The sequence below is a fragment of the Gnatocerus cornutus genome, chromosome 2 (assembly GCF_029298725.1).
Source record: "Gnatocerus cornutus isolate USDA-ARS CGAHR chromosome 2, icGnaCorn1.1, whole genome shotgun sequence".
NCBI lineage: Eukaryota > Metazoa > Arthropoda > Insecta > Coleoptera > Tenebrionidae > Gnatocerus > Gnatocerus cornutus.
Genome location: NC_142234.1, coordinates 11,629,355 through 11,650,288, shown reverse-complemented (window position 1 = coordinate 11,650,288; position 20,934 = coordinate 11,629,355). Strand labels below are relative to the sequence as shown.

General features: G+C 33.4%; 1 protein-coding gene across 1 annotated transcript; it reads left to right on the top strand.

The window, feature by feature from the left end:
* Positions 1-2,085: 2,085 nt before the first annotated feature.
* On the top strand, positions 2,086-20,911 carry LOC148179036 (uncharacterized). Its single transcript, XM_088031130.1, has 9 exons — positions 2,086-2,300; positions 6,319-6,513; positions 15,787-15,999; positions 17,173-17,811; positions 17,861-18,037; positions 18,088-18,267; positions 18,317-18,496; positions 18,550-18,982; positions 19,830-20,911. Exons 1-9 carry the CDS (start codon positions 2,207-2,209, stop codon positions 20,233-20,235), a joined length of 2,517 nt encoding a protein of 838 aa, XP_087887256.1. The 5' UTR covers positions 2,086-2,206; the 3' UTR covers positions 20,236-20,911.
* The last annotated feature ends 23 nt before the right edge of the window (positions 20,912-20,934 follow it).

Sequence of the window (20,934 nt, the reverse complement as noted above, 5' to 3'; positions counted from 1 at the left end):
AGTTTAAGTTAGTTTACGATTTTGTAAACATTTAAAAATGAATGATGGTTTAGATATTCTTGGAATTCTAAGTAAAAGATATAGTGTGAGACATTCCAAACACTATCTCAAATCAGTCTGTCGTTAAAAAAGTATCAGTCGGTGTTAAAGTGCAGCCAGGTAAAAAGATTAAAATACCTGAAGACTTGTTGGATAGGTTCTGTAGGGTAACATCAAAGCATTATTTTTAAGTATGTCTGGAGAGTTTAGCAACTTTTTATTTAATTGTGTCTTCTTGGGTTGACCTTTCTTTTGATCTTAATCAGATGCCACGTATTTATACAAATTTAGTTTTTTCAAATGTAGGTACATGTGTGATGGTTGATAAAATTGTCAGATAATCAAACATTGTATTGTGGAAGTGGCATTTTCCCATGGGATGTGTATTCGTTTTTAGATAATTTATTAATAATAATTCTAATAAAACTAGATTTAGTTTTAAAATGATTCATGCACTAGATCAATCTTACTGCACAACAAATAAGAAGAAAATAAACAAATATTTACTGCAAAGGCAAATTGAATTTATATCTACTTAATTAATTAAGTAAATGGCAGTCTGTCAATTAAAATTTATTGCAGACGAAACCGAATAATCAGAAAAAGTTTTCATACTTTCTGCTAATTAATGTAAAGTGAAACTTGTAAAATTAAACTGTTTTTTATTCTGTTGCACATCCTAGGAAACATATGAGAAAGTAACTGATTTTTCAAAATATAAATTGTTATTAATAAATTTATTTCGCAATACTAGACTTAGACTGGTCGGTAACAAACTCTCATAAAATTTCAACGTGTGGAAAATACCTACATGATACTGATTTCTCTACAATAATAAACAGTAACAATGAGGAAATCTTCGTCTTTTGCATGTTAACATCGAACAAAATTTCTCTTCGAACTGTAAGGAAATAAGTTTTCCGGTTTTTTTATCATGCGAACAAAACATTGTGAAATTAGTTTAAATAAAAAGATAAGAAAAACATAAGTAATATCACGGGTAATATATTTTTATAGTCACAACACTCGAGTGAACATTGTTAGCGAAACATAATTTCTCATCCCTTTGAGCATTTGTCAAAAGTTCCAGACATTAATTGCTATCATTAAAAATTAAGTGGTAAAAACAAAATAAAAAGCAAAAAGACCACGAGAAACGAGTTGATACAAAATATACCAGTGAGTTAATGATAATTAGGTAAGAAGTTAAGCAAAAAAGAAGCAAATAAAAGGAGAAGAAGCTGGAGAACTACATATTTCGAAGAGCAATGTCTAGATTCTTGGTTTTATCTAACAAGGCAACCCTATGAAGTTTTTCTGAAAGCTTTTGAGACTTATGTTTGATAAGAACTCGGATAAAAGAGAAACGATTAGATTTTTTTTACATAATAAATATGACAGAAACTGTGTTTGCATGTTTGTGGCGTTTAATTCTAAAATAATTGAGAAAATACAAAATTAATGTAGTGCTTGTTAAATGCATTATTTGTTAACGTTTTTAAGCTTAAATATAATCTGCATCTGTATCAAATTTAAGTTGTTCTTTGAAAATAGCATTAGATACTGAATTTGGATCCGTTAGGAATGTTATCACAGAATAGCTAGTACACTGCTTAGTTCCTCGTTCTACAAACTAATTTTACAGTTTATAAGTGCATTTCCTTGATTTGTAAATAAAGGTTGATTCTCACCTAAAACGCTCCTTGCATTGTTGAAAATACGTCAAGAGAAACTGTCATAAAAATCGGGGTGTACCAGATCAAATCTTCATCTAGAATTCCTCGAGCTCATAGAAAATTCGAGCAAATCCCAGCAACTTGAGCTCACAGAGGGACCTTCAAATTCTAAAGAAATCCTGTATAATATTGAAAGTTGCAACATCAATACACTTGCGGAGTTCATCAATAAACAATTACCGTAAAATTTTATCCAAATCGCGTATATCCACATCCTTTTTTTCGCAACTGAAATGATTAATTGATTTCCAGCAATGTCAATCCCACCTTGCAGCCCATCTTCGCCTTGGTCGAAGGCGCTAATTCTTGGTCGTGGTAAAGTCGGTCGTCCTGATTCCAGAGCAGCAGTCTTCGGCTTCTGAGTCAGTGTTGCCGGTGAGCTGACAGGTGCAACAACACCGCGTTATTAACTGTTCTTCGGCGTCCGCGCGATGGTCGTGTGTCAGTGTAGGGGTTTCCAACCCCGGCGATTGCTGTGCAATTTACCTCTAATTGTAACTTTAGGAGTCACTTTATTGATAAATGGTGAGTTGAATTTTTTGTGAATTGAAGTGAAGTTTTGCCGCATTTTTAGGTTGCGGTAGGCTAACGGTCGCAACTGTGTAATTGTTATTTTCTTGTGGAGGTACCTCTGAAGAATTATTTCATTTTTTAAATGTTTGGCGTGCTTTAATTCGGTGTTTTTGGTATACCGTTAATTGGCTCAGGTGTTTTGACCCAGATTGACAATGAATCGAACTGGGATGAAAATCTTATTACAAGGAACTATAGATTTTCTAATGAACCTCATCATCGCATCGGATTCTTTTTTGATACAAAAGCCTATTGACTGTTATTCAACTTAAAGAGCTGCGCAAAACATCTTGCTTCAAAGATTGTAATTAAATATTTCCAATCTAATTCTTACACAAGTAGAAATATTTATGTTTACAACAAAAAGTTAATTGAAATTGTAAAATGTCGTAAACTTATCTTTATCTATGACCGGACGCTCAACTTGCACTTTTGGCAGTGGAGCCTGTTATAAGACCATAAAGAACTAAAATCTAACAGAATCATAAACTCAAAATAACTTAGTTTTCTTACTTCCAGTATTATACCCACCGCATTCATTCTACAATTTTGTATTCACAAAGACAAGTAATAAGTTTTATTTATATATCATTCTGAATAAAATCGTAAACCAAATATGCTAAAATCAGTAGAAAAATTTCGTGTGTCTTGGATACAATTTTCCATTTTTTAACATAAAAATGTAATAATCGTAGGTAATCGTTTGTTTCTTTTTTTGGTTGTTTTTAACTTTCTTAATCATGTTTTAAAATATAGAGCAGGAAAATTAGAACAAAATTTGATATTACAATCACATTTACGTTAAATTATTTGTCTGCAACAGAGCAAACTAGTGCATCGTTTAATTTCTTAACTTTAGTTCTACTAATGTTAACCTTAAATAGCTATACATAACTAATCTGGTAACGTTACATGACATACAAATATTTTCTTAAATGCTTCAACAATTTCGCAATTCGAAAACTGTCTATAAACTAATCAAGGCTTAATGTTTGATAATGATAAGCACCTCATCAGAATGTATGAATGACATGTTCTGGTAAATAAATATTTAAAAAGAATTTATTACTTTCTTTTTGCTATAAAACTTTATACTCCTACATGACTACAAATAAGAGAAAATAAAAACTAGCAGTTGCGAGAATATTAAATGCGCCTAAAAGTCATATTATCAAATAAATTCCGGTGTTAAGTGTTGCGTTTAGTTCGGATCAGTTCAAGTAACAGTTAATTTAAATAACTTGAAGATCTCGATTGGAATCAACATATTCGTGTAAAACTGCCAGTACGGTTAAAATATTAAACACGTTAGACATAAATAATAACTAATGTTAATAAGTTTAAGTAGATAATGAAATAAATATGCATGATTTTCAGACAACTGTAAATCTAAAACAAATGGCGTTAATCTCTTTTACAAATATTTATTTGACTTGGTGACTGGAGAGAACATAAGTCTTGGCAAATTTAGTGTTTTTCTTAAATATGTATTTCTATATATGATGTACTGTATTATAACAACTTGTTGGCTAATAATACTAACTAGGACTAACACAAGCTTTAATTATTTATTCTTTTAACAACAATCTTTTGAATTTATTGCCCCATCGTGCAAAGCACTGAGCTCTTTGTAGCACTCCAGCAAAATTAATAGTTATTAGCTAGAAAATGTCAAATAACTGCTGTTTAATTAAACGCTAATGAACATCGGCAACTCCTACACAACTTCAGGTGAAGCGAAGCCTCTGGTCAATACTAACTATGGTAATTCTACATAACAATAATCCCTATATTACAACACATAGATAGCAACCATCTGACATGAACGCAATTATCCAACAAGAAGTAATACATTAAGGTTTTAGCGCTTTAAGCCTTATTTCATTTGCGTTAGGTGTAAGTTATTATTAAGAACTCGTGCCAATAAGTTGGTATTTAAAACACGCATTCACGTAGACAATAAAAAGTAACTGTATTCAACAACCCACTGACATTTTTCAATAAAATTTATGTTAAAAAATGTCAGATTATTACACTAATAAAGGTGCTTCGGGATTCTTTGAATATTGCCACATTCGTTATTAATTTATAATTATTATCGTGAACAAGACATTCTTTTCGTGATTTGTAGTTACATCACTGTGGACAATTATTGGATGTTTTCTTGGCTTTTGAACATAATTACAAATTAAGACTGTGTAACAAAGTATAGTCAACTTTCTTTTTTCGGTTTAATTCAATTTTGGTTTGCACTTTTGTCACGCAGTTCCGCTTCCGTTTTCTTTATGCGCTCTTCTTGTGACAAATTATTGTCCACTCTGCACAATAAAAGCCATTAAAATTGCATTTTTTTAGAAAACGTCAGTTCTAACCCTTATTGCAACGACAGATAGTATAATCAGGAAGCAACTTTCTCTTGCGATTATTGTGGTTGCTCTTGCGCAAAAAATTGCAGGTTTAACTCTACCATAAGAAAATAAAAATGAAGATGTAGTCAACCCTTTTCCGACAAATCATCTATCTCCTATTACTTTGAAATAAACGGGTTTGCCAACTCTCTATCTTCAACCGTTACTACTGAACAGAACGGACGGCAATCAAACGGTTCAGCATGCTTCTCTCCTGAATGCTGATTCCGAAACAGATATGAAAATTTCTTTTGCGTCATTGGATGATATCAGTATGGCATCTGATACCATTAATCACTATCCCTTACATTTATGTCATCTTTATCCTACAACACGTGTTACTTTCCAACGGTTTACGCAATGGTCCTTTCCTTGTGACGCAGCGTTACCGATAGTTCCGCTTGTCGCTAAATTCACGACTCATTTACAACGTAACTTCATGTAGCTGTCAGTGGTTTTACATGCTTCTTCATACTACGATCTTGTAACTTATTGTTTAAATTGTGCCAGTAACCTAGAAATGAAAATTAAGGTGTAGGTCTATCAACGCCTGTTTAAACACATGAGAACGAGATCGGCCTCTTATTTTATGCCATCATCTAGATCCAATTTTCTCAAAGTTTCTATTCCTAGTTATCGTTATTATTACGCGGTTTGTAATTATTATGCAGGTATTTAACAGGCTAGGTAGGTACGGAGAAGAATATTAGACATGTGCTACTAGCATAATTTATGTGGAAAATTCTTTACTGTTTACTTCTAATTTTTCTGTAGACATGATATAACTAGAGAGCCGCTCAAGTTGTAATAATTACGTATTAGAAATGCATGAAGGATAATTTTAAGTGTTGTTCTGCTTTATTTAAATAATTTTTATAAAATTATTAAATTCTCCAAATTCGTTTACCAATGAAGTTCAGTCAATTTGTAGACAGTATCACATTAAAGAGAATGTCTCACCGTCATCGTTATTGTTATAAAGTTATTATTATCTTTAATAATCACTTTCTTTTAGCATAATTGCCTTTCATACCTTAAAGTGATTTTCTTCAACCGACTAAGGTTTAAATGCAAAATTAATTATTTGTTATCCGTTTAAAATAACACTTTTCCATTCTGCTTGTTCGCTGAAATTTACAAGATTTACCGTAGGAAACATAAAAAAAAAGAATTGTATAATAAGCTGTCGTCACTATTAAAAGATAATTTATTCATTTTCAATACCAACATATGGCCTATACAACAAACTTATTGTTGTACCTAACTATACAATCCTATATTTGTTTAACAGCTTCTTTCTTCATCACGTATTGAAGTTTAACGCTCTTTTCCCGACCATAAATGTTACCTAAACTTTCGTTATTTTTTCGGCTTAAACATCACTAATCATGGTTCCGCTCTACATGCTCCTCACCTGCTGCATTTCCGGTAACCATGCCCAAGATTCTTGTATGTCGCTCTTACGTTAACCTGCGGTAACTACAAAACACTTGCGGTGAAGTAAAATAATCCTTCACTCTCAACTGATGTTACATGACATTTTCAACCGTTATTCATTTCAGGAATAAATGGCGAGGAGAAAAATGGCTGTAGATTTCCCGGAGCCCCAGCTCACTCTTCCGTGGTGTTTTCCGACGAAAATCTCGGACCTGGAACGGTAGCTACATATTCGTGTGAACGTGGGTTTGAATTGTTAGGACCTTCCAGAAGAGTATGCGAAAATGGGCAATGGTTGCCTGAAGGAATTCCCTTTTGCGGTAAGTTAATTTTTTATTTCGTTGTCCACCTATGTAAATGAACTCGGCTATACCAGTCGCTGAATTCCGATTATTTTATAAACAGTTAAGTAGGTAAGCGGGCTTAAATGTAAGTAAACAAAGAGGCAAAATACAATTTCACTTAAGCGCGGTTCTCTGATGACGATGAGTAAACTGCGAAATATAACGGACCGAAAGCCTCCAAGTAGGTCATGCATAAGTCATGGGCAAATAAGAATCAGCACAGACAGGAAGCCGTCCTAAATTCCAACGATGTTCCGGTCCTTACATAATGATATCCTTTTCGGATGCGTTTTCTGTTTCGTTTTGAGTTAGTTCCGTTTTAACTGATCTGATAATGGAATCGTGTGAGTTTAGCCTTGAGATAAACAACTAGAATTAGAAACTTGTAGTAATTTTCGGAAAAAATATTTATTATATTTGCAGAAATACGGATTTTCTCTGATTTCAAATTTTATCATGGTTCCCAAAACTCTAAAATTATTATTATAGTCTATATTAAATTATAATGTTTTTGACATGAAACTAATAACTGGTAAAGCTAGATCTCAGCCTTTATAGTGATTACATTAAAAGAGTTTCATTAGTTCAAAAGTTATGTGTAGTAGTGTAGAAGTTATACATTTTGAACAACATTTGTACATCAGTGCAATTAGCCATTTTTTTTAATTTTGCAAAGGTGTCATAAAAATATTGGTAGTAATAAAGATGACTGGATTACCTTCAAGAATTGTTTTACAATTTCGGATGCCCAACAACATTGCTAAAGTTATTATTGAAATTCAATATTTCCTACCTTAGTAGGTACCTACTGTAATCTCAAATTAGATAAGTTTGCACCTACTTTAAATTTTATCAAATATTCTAAAGATGCACCCAAACAATGTTTGAAAATTTCAATTTATCTAATAAAATGAGGAGTATAAATAAGACTCCCGGAAAAACCAATGTATAAAATTTTCACGAGCTGTTATAATTAATTATTATTATCAATTCATTTCTCCTTAATCACGGTAGTTCAATATGTTAATTTAAATAATGTTTTTCTTCAATTCTCTTAAAAACTTGATTGACTATTATCGATAGATAGGTATTTAGTTTTTAATAAACAGAGTGCTTACTCCGGAAACACTTGAATATGTAAATCCAACAAGTCTTCTGGTCATTAAGTAAACACAATATAAAAATGAAAATGCAATTTAACAGACTCATTTGAATTGCCATTTAGCAATTTGACTCTTATGAATCTCATTTCCATCTACTTTTCCACATTTGCCAAATTAGATTATTTTATTTTTCTTCTTAAATTCATTGAGGACATGATCAATTACGATCATAGAAATCATGTCGCAAACACTGAGGACGTAAACAATTTTATGATTTTGTAAAAAGACATTATTTCCGACCCACACATGACGGATGAATTCTTTTTATAAAAATGACTTGAAAACAGTTTAAATTATTTTTATTCATGCACTTCCCGTGCTTTCTCAAAACCGCAAACTGTATTTATACCACCACATGTAGTATGAACATTCTAGAAAAGGTTTTTAAAAACTGCATCACGGATGTCTTCATAAACTCAGGAATTTGAGCACAACAGTCTATTATTCTTATTCAATAGGAACAATTTTTACAAGAGATTCTGCATGTATGTCTCCCGAAACATAATAAGCATTCATTTTATTCGTATCGCTAACAGTACTTGATGTATGTATAATGAAACACCTACAAAAAAAGTCTGAATTGGTAACACACTTAACTGCATTGACGTGTGGGTTTACTACAAAAATTGACATGTAACTCATTACATTAACTTTAATGAGACGATACTTTTTGATCGTGGAATATAGAACATTGGACAGGTTTGCGCTCTGATCTACCGTTGAAATCTCCGAAAAATCTTGCCGTTTTTTTATAAATAGGTGAATATCTAAGCTATGTGCCGTTATACTATTTATGTAAGATAGGTGGAAGCTCATGTAGGTATCAATTTAATGATGTGGTAGTTTTTAAGAGTAGCTTAGTGATATCTTTTTTAAATTAAACCGGTTTGACTAATTTTGGAATTTCTGAATTTTCTCACCATGAGATATGAAAAACTTTAAAAAAAGCCGTCGCATAATTTATGAGGACACTCATTTATTTAATTGATTCAGGTAGAAAAAACATCACAAATTATCAATATCCACAGACAAAGTTTCCTTTTAAATTAACGTTAGTTATAGGTACTTTCAAAAAATGATTAACGTCATACCTATGTAATATTTTTAACATTCTTTAAGCATAGATTACCTACACTTACTTTCCAAAAATAGTTTTTTATTAATTTATGCAAAAATAGGTGAACGATTCCGATGTGAACTCAAGAAAGTGATTTCCTTTCCATTAAGCATGTGATTTGTTGCCCGCAGAGACATTCATGAAAACTCGACCTTATTTTTCAAACTATGAATCACAATAGTGAAAGATATCTTTGATACAGTTCCAAACTTTCATTGAGAATAACAATCAAATTGATAATTGATTTCAATGATCTCGCTGAGAGACTGAAAAAATGAGGTCTGAAATTATGAGCTCACGTTTATTAGAAAAATAAATTACTTCTGCGATCTCACTTTTGTGATGCTTGAAAACGATAATAAGTGACTAAAGAAGCGATGGGTTACGCCTTCAAAATTAAGATTATGATAATTAACGATCATAATTCTATGAATGTTGTCTGGACAGGTGGGCTATTCGTACTAACGGTATCGACACGTTTAACTTTTCGTAGTTCGAGTAGTGCATATTAATGTTATGTAAATCTCAGGTGGAACTGTCCACGTTGTGGGTCAATGTCAATGATTCGTACCATGACTCTGACACTCACCTAATCGGAACAAAGTTAAATGCAAATAACGAGAGTTTCACTCAAGCAATGCAATTAAACGCAGACTGTAACAGTTTCCACATGATAAACATTGAAACACAATTAACCTTTGACAAGTCGATCATTGATTATGACTGAAATTATTGCTGAGAGCAACAACCAGAGCAGTATCTCGGTATCCTATAAATAGTCATTAGTCATTATGACACTGTTTCAGGATTTTTATTAAGGCGAAGTTTTCCGCGTTCTTCGGATACCTTTACATCCAGTGCAGAAAGGAAATAGATGGTGGGTTGGGCGTGTTTTCTTGCTGTGAAGATAATTGATGCTACAGTGTACGGCAGCTTGATATTAGAGTAGAGATTCCTCGTACAATTAGTTACTCCAGTTCATTCCAAGGTTATCTACTGAAGATAACCAAATACCTTAAATAATAATTGCAGGCTTGCTTTTACTGCACACCGAAACCCATTTAATACAAAAAAATATTGATTTGATAAAATTTTCAGCTTATCGTTAGTGGAGAAATAATAATGAGCTGCGACGTGAAAGGCTGAGATAAAATATCTACAAGTTTTGCTCAAGGGCTTTTGTTAAAGCCAGTTCCACAGCATCTAAAATGTATTTTACAGAAAACCGATGAAGATTTTCTCATATTTGCCATTGAGTTTTTAAGTCTACTCTAAAGTCAAATTTCTAACTTTGATAAAACTAGCTAGATCTATTTTGTTTACATTAGTAGGTATAATATAAGTAATGAAAGTAATTTAACATTGTCTTTCGATGGGTAATACAGTTTTAGGTTCATAAATTTTTATTTATTTATTCAATTTAAAATGATCCATGAAACTTATAAACTTCTCGAAGACTCACTTCATTTTCTTTCAGAAATTCCATTGTTTAACAAGACAATTATCTGAACAGCTATAAAAACTTGTAACTTCTCTGTTTTGACTGGTTAATAAAAACATATCTCCTTATTTTCGCCTTTGCTTCATTATCCCATTCTATAACTACGAGTAGATTAAATATTCCTTATTTTGTGTGCAGAATAATATCTAGTAAAATTTCTCTTCGATACCGAAAAGAAAAAATAGAGCTTATAAAAAATAAGAAGCAATTTCACACGGCACCAGTAGTTCTGAAAGAAACGTTGAGTTAAAATTATTTTAATTATTTCAATTAAATTCGATTAAATGTACCTTGTTGCTATACCATACAATTAATAAAGCATTTAACCAATTACAAAAATAAGCCTGTTATAACTACTATTACTTTCATTGGAAAGCAAAATAACAACAACTTCGAAAGTTTCAGAAAAATAGGTGATTACTTCTGGGACAAAAAGAACGAAAACCTAAAATTACGCTACATGTTTTTCTAATGTAGCCTGACATGATGTAATTAATAATTTCATAAATAACAATTAAAATAATTTAATTTGTTTTATTAAAAAACTACAATATAAAAGAAATAAATAATATAAAATAAAATAAATCAAACAAAATATTCATTTGTTTCATTGTTTTCAGTGGAATTTTTTTTCATCGTTTTGGGTCAAATAATTTTGTTTCATTGAAATTTTTTATCCTATCTGGAGCGCAGATTCTAAGTAACAAAAGCGCGAAAAACCTTAGCGAAGAAAACACATTTTTCTATATGTCATAGTTTCGGAGATATTAAGTATGAAAATTTTTACTATAAAAAACCAACTATTCGAAACTTTAATCTGCCATAACTCAGTTATTTGTTGTCATGTTTGAATTTTCAGCACAGATTTAAAATTTGCATGAAATTCTGCGATAAATGAGCACTAAGTTTGCTCAAAAAAATAAGCTAGATTTACAAAGTTTTATTCGGAATTTTATTTTTTGAAAAATTAATCCAAAATAACATGACTTGATGCATAAACTTCCTAAATAACAACATTCATAACTTGCTTTATCCCCGGATATTTACAAACAACCTTTAATTAATGTAATATACATAAGTTACTGCAAATACAGTAGAACGATTCGTAATCTTAAAAAAAACTGAAAATCCCTCACGCGTATCTGAATAACAGTAGGTGGCCATTTCTAGTTAAACAAGATAATAGCATTACATTGTAAGATAGAACAGCTTCTCAATATATCAAATTTAAAAGAAAAATTAAAAATGAAACACCGCTATATTCTTGGAAGTAATATTCTACACCTTGAACATTAACAAAGGTAATGTAAATAAATACTCAATTGATACCATAAAAAGCGCAATGTAATAATAACCAATAGAAGACAGGTACATACTTTGAATAATTCTAGTAAAAAACATGCGACTCGATTCTCCGATATCTAACAAGTCGATAAAAGATATGTTGTTCATGAGAATCAAACAAAACACATGTTAAAGTTTAAATAACGCTACTTCAAGTGCGGCACATGTGTAACTGTAGAAAAGAGACATATGCGTTACACAATAGCCACCGAATTAAAAATACGCAATATTTAGTGTGTGCATTGTCGGGAAACTGTTAATTACACAAATACAGGCGTACAGATGCACTATTATAAAGTTATAAGTGCGTCTGAGTAAACATAATATTCAATACGAGCAGTGCGATGCTAAAAATTGCTAATGAGTCTTGTGATCACAAGCGAAGCAATAAGCTTTGAGAAGTCTTAAACAATCAACTTATTGTGATTCCAGCGCTTCATAGCATGTGTTTGATTTTCCCAACGGACCATTGACATTTTTAAGTGCACTGTCATGTGCTCATCGTTTAATTTTGAAAATGCGCCAAAAAACTGTTAATTTTTAAACTAATCGCACACCAATAGAAGCATTCAGTGTCGTGTGCTTTAATTAAGCACTTGCGAACAATCAAACAATCTACGGATGTGAGTTAGTCTTTCTGCAATAATTGAATCTGTTGTTGCATTAATTATGTACGAATCGCAATATGCTAACAACTAGGAAACGATAAAATGCAGCTCATCTTGATGGTTTTAAAATACATAATTTACGTGTGCTACGCTTGAACTTCCTTTTCTTTTCATTGGCAAGCCAATTATAAAACCAGTTGTTTTATTTTAGATTCTTCACATTCATTGCACATGTGATATTACTGTTATAAACGATTCAACTTCAGTGATAGTGGAAATAATATCAAACACGTTCAGCTTTTTAAATCGCACTAACGTTCTTGGATTGACTTCTTCAAGCTTACGGTTTTCCTGACATAGTCGCAAGAAATGGTACTGAAGATTGGTTTCTAGAAATATAAAAAGTTCAATACCAAGATAAAAGAATTTCAAAACTTAGAACGGTAGATATTTAAATTACTTGTATGTTTAAAAGGTGCTTGAACATTTGTTTCAAAAGTCGTTCGGTCATCGACCATAGCCTGGAATGCAAGAAGAATCATTTCTACTGTCCCATGGCAAAACAAATTGCAAACGAGTAATCGAAAATAATTTATCAGTATTGGCAGGAGTGAATTAAGAAATATTACTGGAGACGTCTAGCGCTTTCTAAAATTAATTGCATTAAATGGGTTTGTCCGACTACTGCTTGACTTTAATTAACATCACGTTTAACATTTATGACCACATTTTCTAATTAGGTTCTATTAGTAAAATAAAATTACCAAAAAATCTATTTCTTTTTGCGATGGGTTAAATTTTCTTTAATGAGACTTGGTGCGAAGAACGCAATAACTTCTCTGCAAACGAGGCTACTAACAAGAGTAATAAATATTTAATATTTCCAGCATCTTAAATATTAATATCCTGAAAACGATAATACTGATACGGAATTAATTAGACGTCTTACAGAAGATTTATGTTAGAAAACTTGGTAAAGAGGAGGTTTAAGTGAGAAATTACTTTATAGTGAATTGAAACTGGTTTACGTCAAAAATATGTCCAAAGATTCAAACAAAGTTATTAAATCCGTCAGTTATGTAGCGGTTTTTCACGTAAAAAATAAGCTCTGAATGTTTACAGCTGAAAAAACTATCCTATAATTTATTACATTCACTGATTCAGTTCACTCACGCAAATGAAAATTCTAGGTATCATGTTTGCAAATACTCAGATAGATCTGCCTGTTTTCTGTTTACTGTTATAACTTCAAAATTAATATGTGGCTATAGAATCACGACCAATTTTGGAGACTCACGTTAGAGCGTATTGGTACATTCATCCACCATTACGCTGACGTTATTTAGTTTATTACTGCTGGTTTATGTGCCCCTGAGGATACTGATACAGTTTCATTAAACTGATGAAAAAGGTTTTGAGTCACATGTACAAGATTTAAATCGTTTGATATTACCATTTGGAAATCTCAAGTAGTAAACTGCAGAGCAATAGATTTACGAGATTAATTGGACGCACTTTTTTATAAGTAGGAGTTAACGTTTTTCCCGCAGCGCAATTATGGATTCACCTTTTTTTTGTTAAGTTTCCAATATACACTAATCAAGTTTGGCGAATTACTTTGCATATTTTACCGTAAAATTATTGTTTATTATTATTTGTTTTTATTGTTTAATTTCATTTATTTAAGTAGTGAAATATTTAATGTTTTCAGTATTTGCATAATATCGATTTGTATCGAAAAAGCAATTTATTTTTAACAACTAAATGCCTTAAGTTAAGTTAAGTAAACTCATAAAAAATTACAAAAGTCATGCAGTGTTAAGAAATTATAATTCATAATGTTTAATTAAAATTTATAAATAAATTGCAGGTATAAAATTTATTATGCATATCTAATAAGATACAGGTACGCTACCTACAGTAATTTTAACGCTTGTTCTTTATTTACATAACGTATCTCTACTCGTTTTACAAAAATATCAGAAAGTTTAGTTGTAGTACCCAGAATTGCTCTGCAAACTCCGACATTTGCATTGCACCTCAATTTTCGCTGGCACATTTACTTTTAAATGTTGGAAGACAAAAATTCGTTAGTTTGGAACACGGGTTTGTAACAAAAAGCTTATAAATTACGAAGCTGTATACCTTTTCAATACCTGTATAGAAAGGATTAGTCACATTTATGAAATTTAATTGCTGTGTCAAATTTCAATCTGATGCAGACGTTTGCGACTCACTTATTCGTCAAATATGTTGTAAGATTAATAATTTAATAACTTATTTTTACAAATAAATAAGACTACAACTTTCGGTCCAAAGTAGTATCATAGAATAATTCCATACTATTTGATTACCGCGATAAATAAGCAACGAAAAGTCAAAGTTCAAATTTTAGAAAACGTGAAATAACATAAAATGTGTTCCGGACATTGGTGAAAGACTCATGACCTCTCTCGTTTCAATTAGTATTATCGTTAGTTTGGACAACATAATTTTCATGGTGGGAAAATCTTACTTATCTACTGATTCACAATTTTAATTATGTATGTTAGGCACATCAATTATTTTAGCCTATATTCAGAAGGTGGATCCAGAAATTAATTTTAAAATCCTACACGACCTCGACCGACAAACACTGGTTATTCATGTGGACCTTGGCCTTGGTAATGGATATTCTCCGTACACTGACCTCTTTATAAACAAATTTTCAAAAAACTTTAAAAAAATAAGTACGAAGAAATACTAGTAATTTTCACACTTAAGTACTAGGTACTTGATAATTACTTTGAAAAACAATGCATTTTATTAAGTCTTAATTTACTCTCTGAAAATAGCATAGGAATAGCCACTTTCACGTCGCAAGTGCATTATATTTTACATGCGAAGAAAATGCCTTTCGTCCAACCGAGTAATTTTTTCACATAGTTTGATAAGGATCAATAATTTCTCTTTTTAACTAAATGCGAGTTTTAAGCGAATTTTCATCGTTTTAGAATTTCTCTTTAAAAGAATATACACGAACCGAGTAGGTATAACACACATGTCGCACACACAATTATGTGGGTCTTTGTGTCATCACGGCTTCTACATTTCGTGATTCAGATTAACGATTTGATGAGAATTTCGTTAAACATTATTAAAACAAGTTGCTAACATGTGATTATTCTATTGTTGCCCGAATGATTACAGGCTGGGATTCGGTATTTTACTAAGAACAGTTTTCTCTTCCATTGAAATTCAAGTATAATTTGAAATGGATAAAGAGGTTTAATGGTTTGTTCCTTGCATTAAATAAATTATGCGCTAAAATTGGTGAAAGTGATCCATTTTTCTAAAATTTTGTCGTTAACATGGTATGCATTGCATCCTCGGTTTTGCTCAGAAGGTAACAATGAGAAAAGAATTTTATTTATCTTATTTTATCCTTTTTTCTTTAATAGTGTTTCCCTCATAGAAAGCTTGCATATCTAATGACATTAACCTAGTTTCACTCCAATTATTATTTTTTTGTTACAGTGTTGAACGTGGCGGCTGGAAAGGCTCCAATGCAAGTAAGCACGGAGGCTGGAGGAATCCCTCAAAAGGCCATCGATGGTAGCACCAGCGCGTTCTTCAGCAGCGATACTTGCACACTCACTAAATCAGAGCGCACGCCGTGGTGGTACGTTAACCTTCTGGAACCCTACATGGTCCAGTTGGTGAGACTCGATTTCGGAAAACCCTGTTGTGGTAAGTTTGACTTTTTTCTAAAGATGAGTAACGAAGTGGAAAATTCGAAATTATACCTTAAAACCATCACGTAACGTTACGTTAAACGGAAGGAAAATCGCTTAATCATGATTGTTTAAAAACCACACTTTCTGCACAATATTGTAATAAAATGAAAGTAAATCGTGGATATTTGTCATGAAATCGAAATGCCTAATAAATGTATCAGCTGGACGTGGTCAGATTAAAACTGTCACCTGGATAATGTGAAAATCTCGGATCACTTTCGTCTGAAAAAAATTCTTGAACTTAACATCTGCTGTTTTGAAAATACTCAGATTTACGACTCTGCCACATTCATGATCATGACGTCTCTATTTTCTTAATAAATGTGTGAAAAAGTTGTAGTGAAACTACATCTTGATAACAGCAAATTAATTGCCCGCATTACGTGGTTTTTGATGTATCTGAGCACTGACTGTTTCAGTTCTGCTTCAATAATCAGCGGACACTTTCATAATAAAATGCTCTAATAAAAAGTCCCACTTAACTGTATCTAATGAGAAGGAAAATGTTTGCAAATTTTAGATTTTATCGCATCGACAGCTTAAGGTTGTAGAAAACATGTCAGTTGTGAAAAACTTTGTAAATATTTCAGGATGTTTCCAATAACCTTGTATTAATATACACATGTCATACCCCATTGTTATAATAATTAAATGACGACCATTTAAGAAAGTTAAACAATAGGATTTCCTATTTGTAATCTTATCGTATCTAATCTAGAAAGTTCAAACAAATCCACCGACCCTTGTAACTTCAAAAAGCATTATAAAAATGCTCATTCTTCTTCAATGTTTATGACATCTCGAAAAGCGGCCACAGATTCTTCGGCAACTAAATAAAATTTGAGGGCACCGCTAAATAACCCATCACTTCTTACCTTGGATTAATAAACAGCGGAACGATTATTTAGACTTAATCTACAGCGATGTATAAGATAATGTGGCGTGAATAATAAAAAAAACATTGTTTCTTTAGCGATTGCTTCTGTTCTGGACTATTTCCACGTAATTGATTAGTCTCATGTTGTGTAATCTGTCGGAATCATTGTAAATTGCTACTTGATGGTTTTAATAAGTGATTATCGGGGACACAGAAGAAATTCAATGATAAAAAATTACCCATTTACAGGTGCCAACAAGCCCGCCACCATAGTAGTGCGAGTGGGCAATAACCGCCCTGATTTAGGCACCAACCCCATTTGCAACCGCTTCACTGGCTTCTTAGAAGAGGGCCAACCTCTGTTTCTCCCTTGTAACCCGCCTATGCCTGGAGCCTTCGTCAGTGTCCACCTTGAAGTTCCAGCTCCTAGTCAACTGTCAATATGCGAAGCATTTGTTTACACAGATCAAGCTCTTCCTATCGAACGTTGCCCACAGTTCAGAGACCAACCTCTTGGCAGTACAGCAACATACAACGGAAAATGCTACCTGTTTTACACCAGCCAACCTCTTAAATTCCGAGACGCACTATCATTTTGTCGAAGCCGTGGTGGTACTTTAGTAGATGAGAGTAATCCAGCGTTGCAAGGATTTATAAGTTGGGAGTTGTGGAGGAGGCATCGAACTGATCCAAATGGGCAGTACTGGATGGGGGCAATCAGAGACAAGCAACATGGTGGTTGGCAATGGTTGAATGGAGAAGAAGTGACGGTGTCCTTCTGGAATTTGCCCGTTGGGAACGGGGAATGTGCGAGATATGATGGTACCAAAGGATGGTTGTGGTCGGACACTGACTGCAACATGCATTTGAATTATATCTGTCAACATCGTACGTTTTTACAATACAAACTTAACTTTTTTCTTAATGACTTTTTTAGAACCTAAAGCTTGCGGCCGACCAGAACAACCCCCAAATTCAACCATGCTAGCTCAAAACTTTAACGTCGGAACGACTATTGAATACGCATGTGATGAGGGTCATCTTCTAGTTGGTCCCAGCACAAGAACTTGTTTAGATACTGGATTTTATAATGAGTTTCCGCCTGTTTGCAAACGTAACTATATAAAAATTCGTTTTTACAATAATTACGGTCTCGTTTTTTAGGAATTCAGTGCGGTTATCCTGCTGACATAGCAAATGGAGAGTACCTTTTGGTAAACGATAGTGTTGGGTACCTTAGCAGAGTTGTTTACAGTTGTAACGAAGGTTTCGAGATGATCGGAAGAGCACAGTTAGCTTGCGATATTGATGAAAGGTGGAATGGTCCTCCACCTCGATGTGAAGGTAAGTTACTATTGCATTAAATAATAAATGTACTATTTTTTCTTTTTAGCAATTCAGTGTGAACCACCGCTTGAGATTCTAAATGGGAAGCACTTATCTTCTACGAATGAAACCCTGTTCGGTGCGGTTGTTGAATACACTTGCAAATTTGGTTATAAACTAATAGGACCGAAATCTATTACTTGCTTGGCAAATGGACAGTACGACGCTCTGCCGCCCAAATGTGAAGGTATTCATTTTAGTCGACATGAATTGACTGTTGTTAACAATTTTATTTTGTAGCGGAAGATTTGGTGTCCACCACAAATTCTCCAATCGGTTCAAAAATTCCATCTCGAACACAACCGCCTCGTTCTCGGACGCGCACACCCAAGCCATACCCAACTACAATTCGCGCCGATACCGATTCCACGAAAGGAGATGCCAAGACGAAAAAACCAACGATAAAACCAACAACACCCAGTAAAACTTCCAACACTCCAACTATCCCTCATATCATCATAGCCGGTCATCCACAAGACAACGAAATAGCCGGAAGTTCCAACATCCAACATGGTGAAGTTCCCAATGTCAACATTCCACTTTCAGTGGATGGTGAACGCCGTGAAGCCTTCGGAGCTAAACTCAACCTCGGGGCGATAATAGCTCTGGGTGCTTTCGGAGGTTTTGTGTTTTTGGCTGCCATCATCACTACAATAGTGATTTTAGTGAGGAGGTGAGTTCGACAAGACGTTTCCGCCTCGGTTCTTCCCCGTCTTCTCTCTGCTGTTTTCTTCTGGTTTCTTTCCGTTTCTTTTCTTCGTCTTAATAAAAAAAGCATTTGCGGTCGCAGTGCGGGTGCGTCAGCTCGGTCGTCGCACCGATTACCCTCTGCTAGTGCAATGCCGTCTCGATGGTATACGCTACTGGCGCTACCATTTCCCGACCAACAAATTGGCAGAAGAGAGTTCTCAAGAAACTACCGGTCGCATCGCGCTGGATATTTCTCCAATCCCATCTAGCAGTGTTTTGAAGTACCAGGTACGACTCGACCCGCACTGCACTGCATGTACCGCAAGGGCACTCTTCAATAGCACGTATTGTTTGATTCAACACTTCTTTTCTAGTTACACTTGGCACGGTAGCGTAAATAACAACACTGGGATAAAGACGGAAAACAAGTGCTCTAAGCAAATTATTTGCACCAACTCTTTCAGGTCTTCATTCGCAATTAAACTGTTTTAGCTCTTGTGGCTAGTGTTGAAAAACGAAGAAACTTCCAATCGATTAATTTTTTGTGCACTGTTTTTTATTTTTTCCGTTTTTACTAGCACTAATAAAAGAGAATGATCCGTACTATGCTCAGATAACATTTTTAAAGACATAAAATGTAAGTACCATTATAACTGTGAGCGGAAAACCACTTTCACAGCTGAAGAATTCACTTTTTTTATAGAAAATAGACAAGCTGATCACGTAATATTTCACATTGCGCACTAAACAATTCGGTCCTTTTATCAGCTTTGTATTAATTTTGCTGCTTTAACCTTTAGCGCGTCGATCTAATTGCCTTTCTCTTCTAGAAATCGAAGTGCCAAACATTACCGTCACCGTGCCTCTCCAGACTGCAACACTGTAGCCTCATTTGATTCTTCGAGTTCAGAATCTCGAAATGGGCTCAATCGCTACTATAGGCAAGCATGGGAAAACCTCCACGAATCTGCGGGCAGCAAAACGGGTCTAAAATCCAGTGGTAACAACCATTCTCCACTGAAGCGGAAAGAAACTTTAGATGAACCATATCGAAATGGTGAACGTCATAGAGACGGCTCAGAATTAGTAGTTTCAGAAGCATTCGGTAACAAAGCTTCTGAAAAGAAGAGACACCACCACCACCATCATCACCATGATGGAAGACAACAGCATAAAGATGGCAGGGATTGGCGTGACCCTAAATCACCTCTTCACCGAGATAATAAAAGATATTGACAACCCTGTATGATTATTACAGTACAACTGGAACAATAGGAAATTTAAATTATTTATTTAGTAGTTTAAGCTGCAATGCGTTAGCTTCCATAATTCAACTCTGATTCTGTTGATACCAAAAATAATATTTTGGGAATGCAGGGTTGGTAAATTTCGGACTGTGTTTAAGAGTTTGGTGACTAAAGTTGTGTCAACTAACTTTTAAATTTTTTTCTTTATTAGTGATGTATATAATTGCGGCAGAAAGGAGCTCACGAGAACGACGGCTGAATTCCTTGGCCTTACTTTATTAGTTAAGTTCTAGTTATGATCAAATCTAAAGTAAGGCTAATGTGATTCACAGTACAAAAGTGAAGAACAATGGATGACTGATGATATTCTTATCTGTGTATAAATATATTTTCCTCATTTTTGATTTTAAACTTAGTTTAAGTTAATTTATTAGGGAAGGTAACCACTTATTAGTGCCATTGAATCAGGCATCTACAAATTCTACCCAAAAATTAAACCTACTATTTGGTCGTGTTTTATGCATAATAACCCAAAAAACTAGCAATACGTACCCTTAATTAGTGATTAATTATACTATAATAAGAAATAAGTATTTACGTAAGTAAAATACACACATAATGTAATATAACAAATCATAATATAGAATATATTTACGTTGCTGAAATCTTAGTTTTTCTTTAAAGTTTA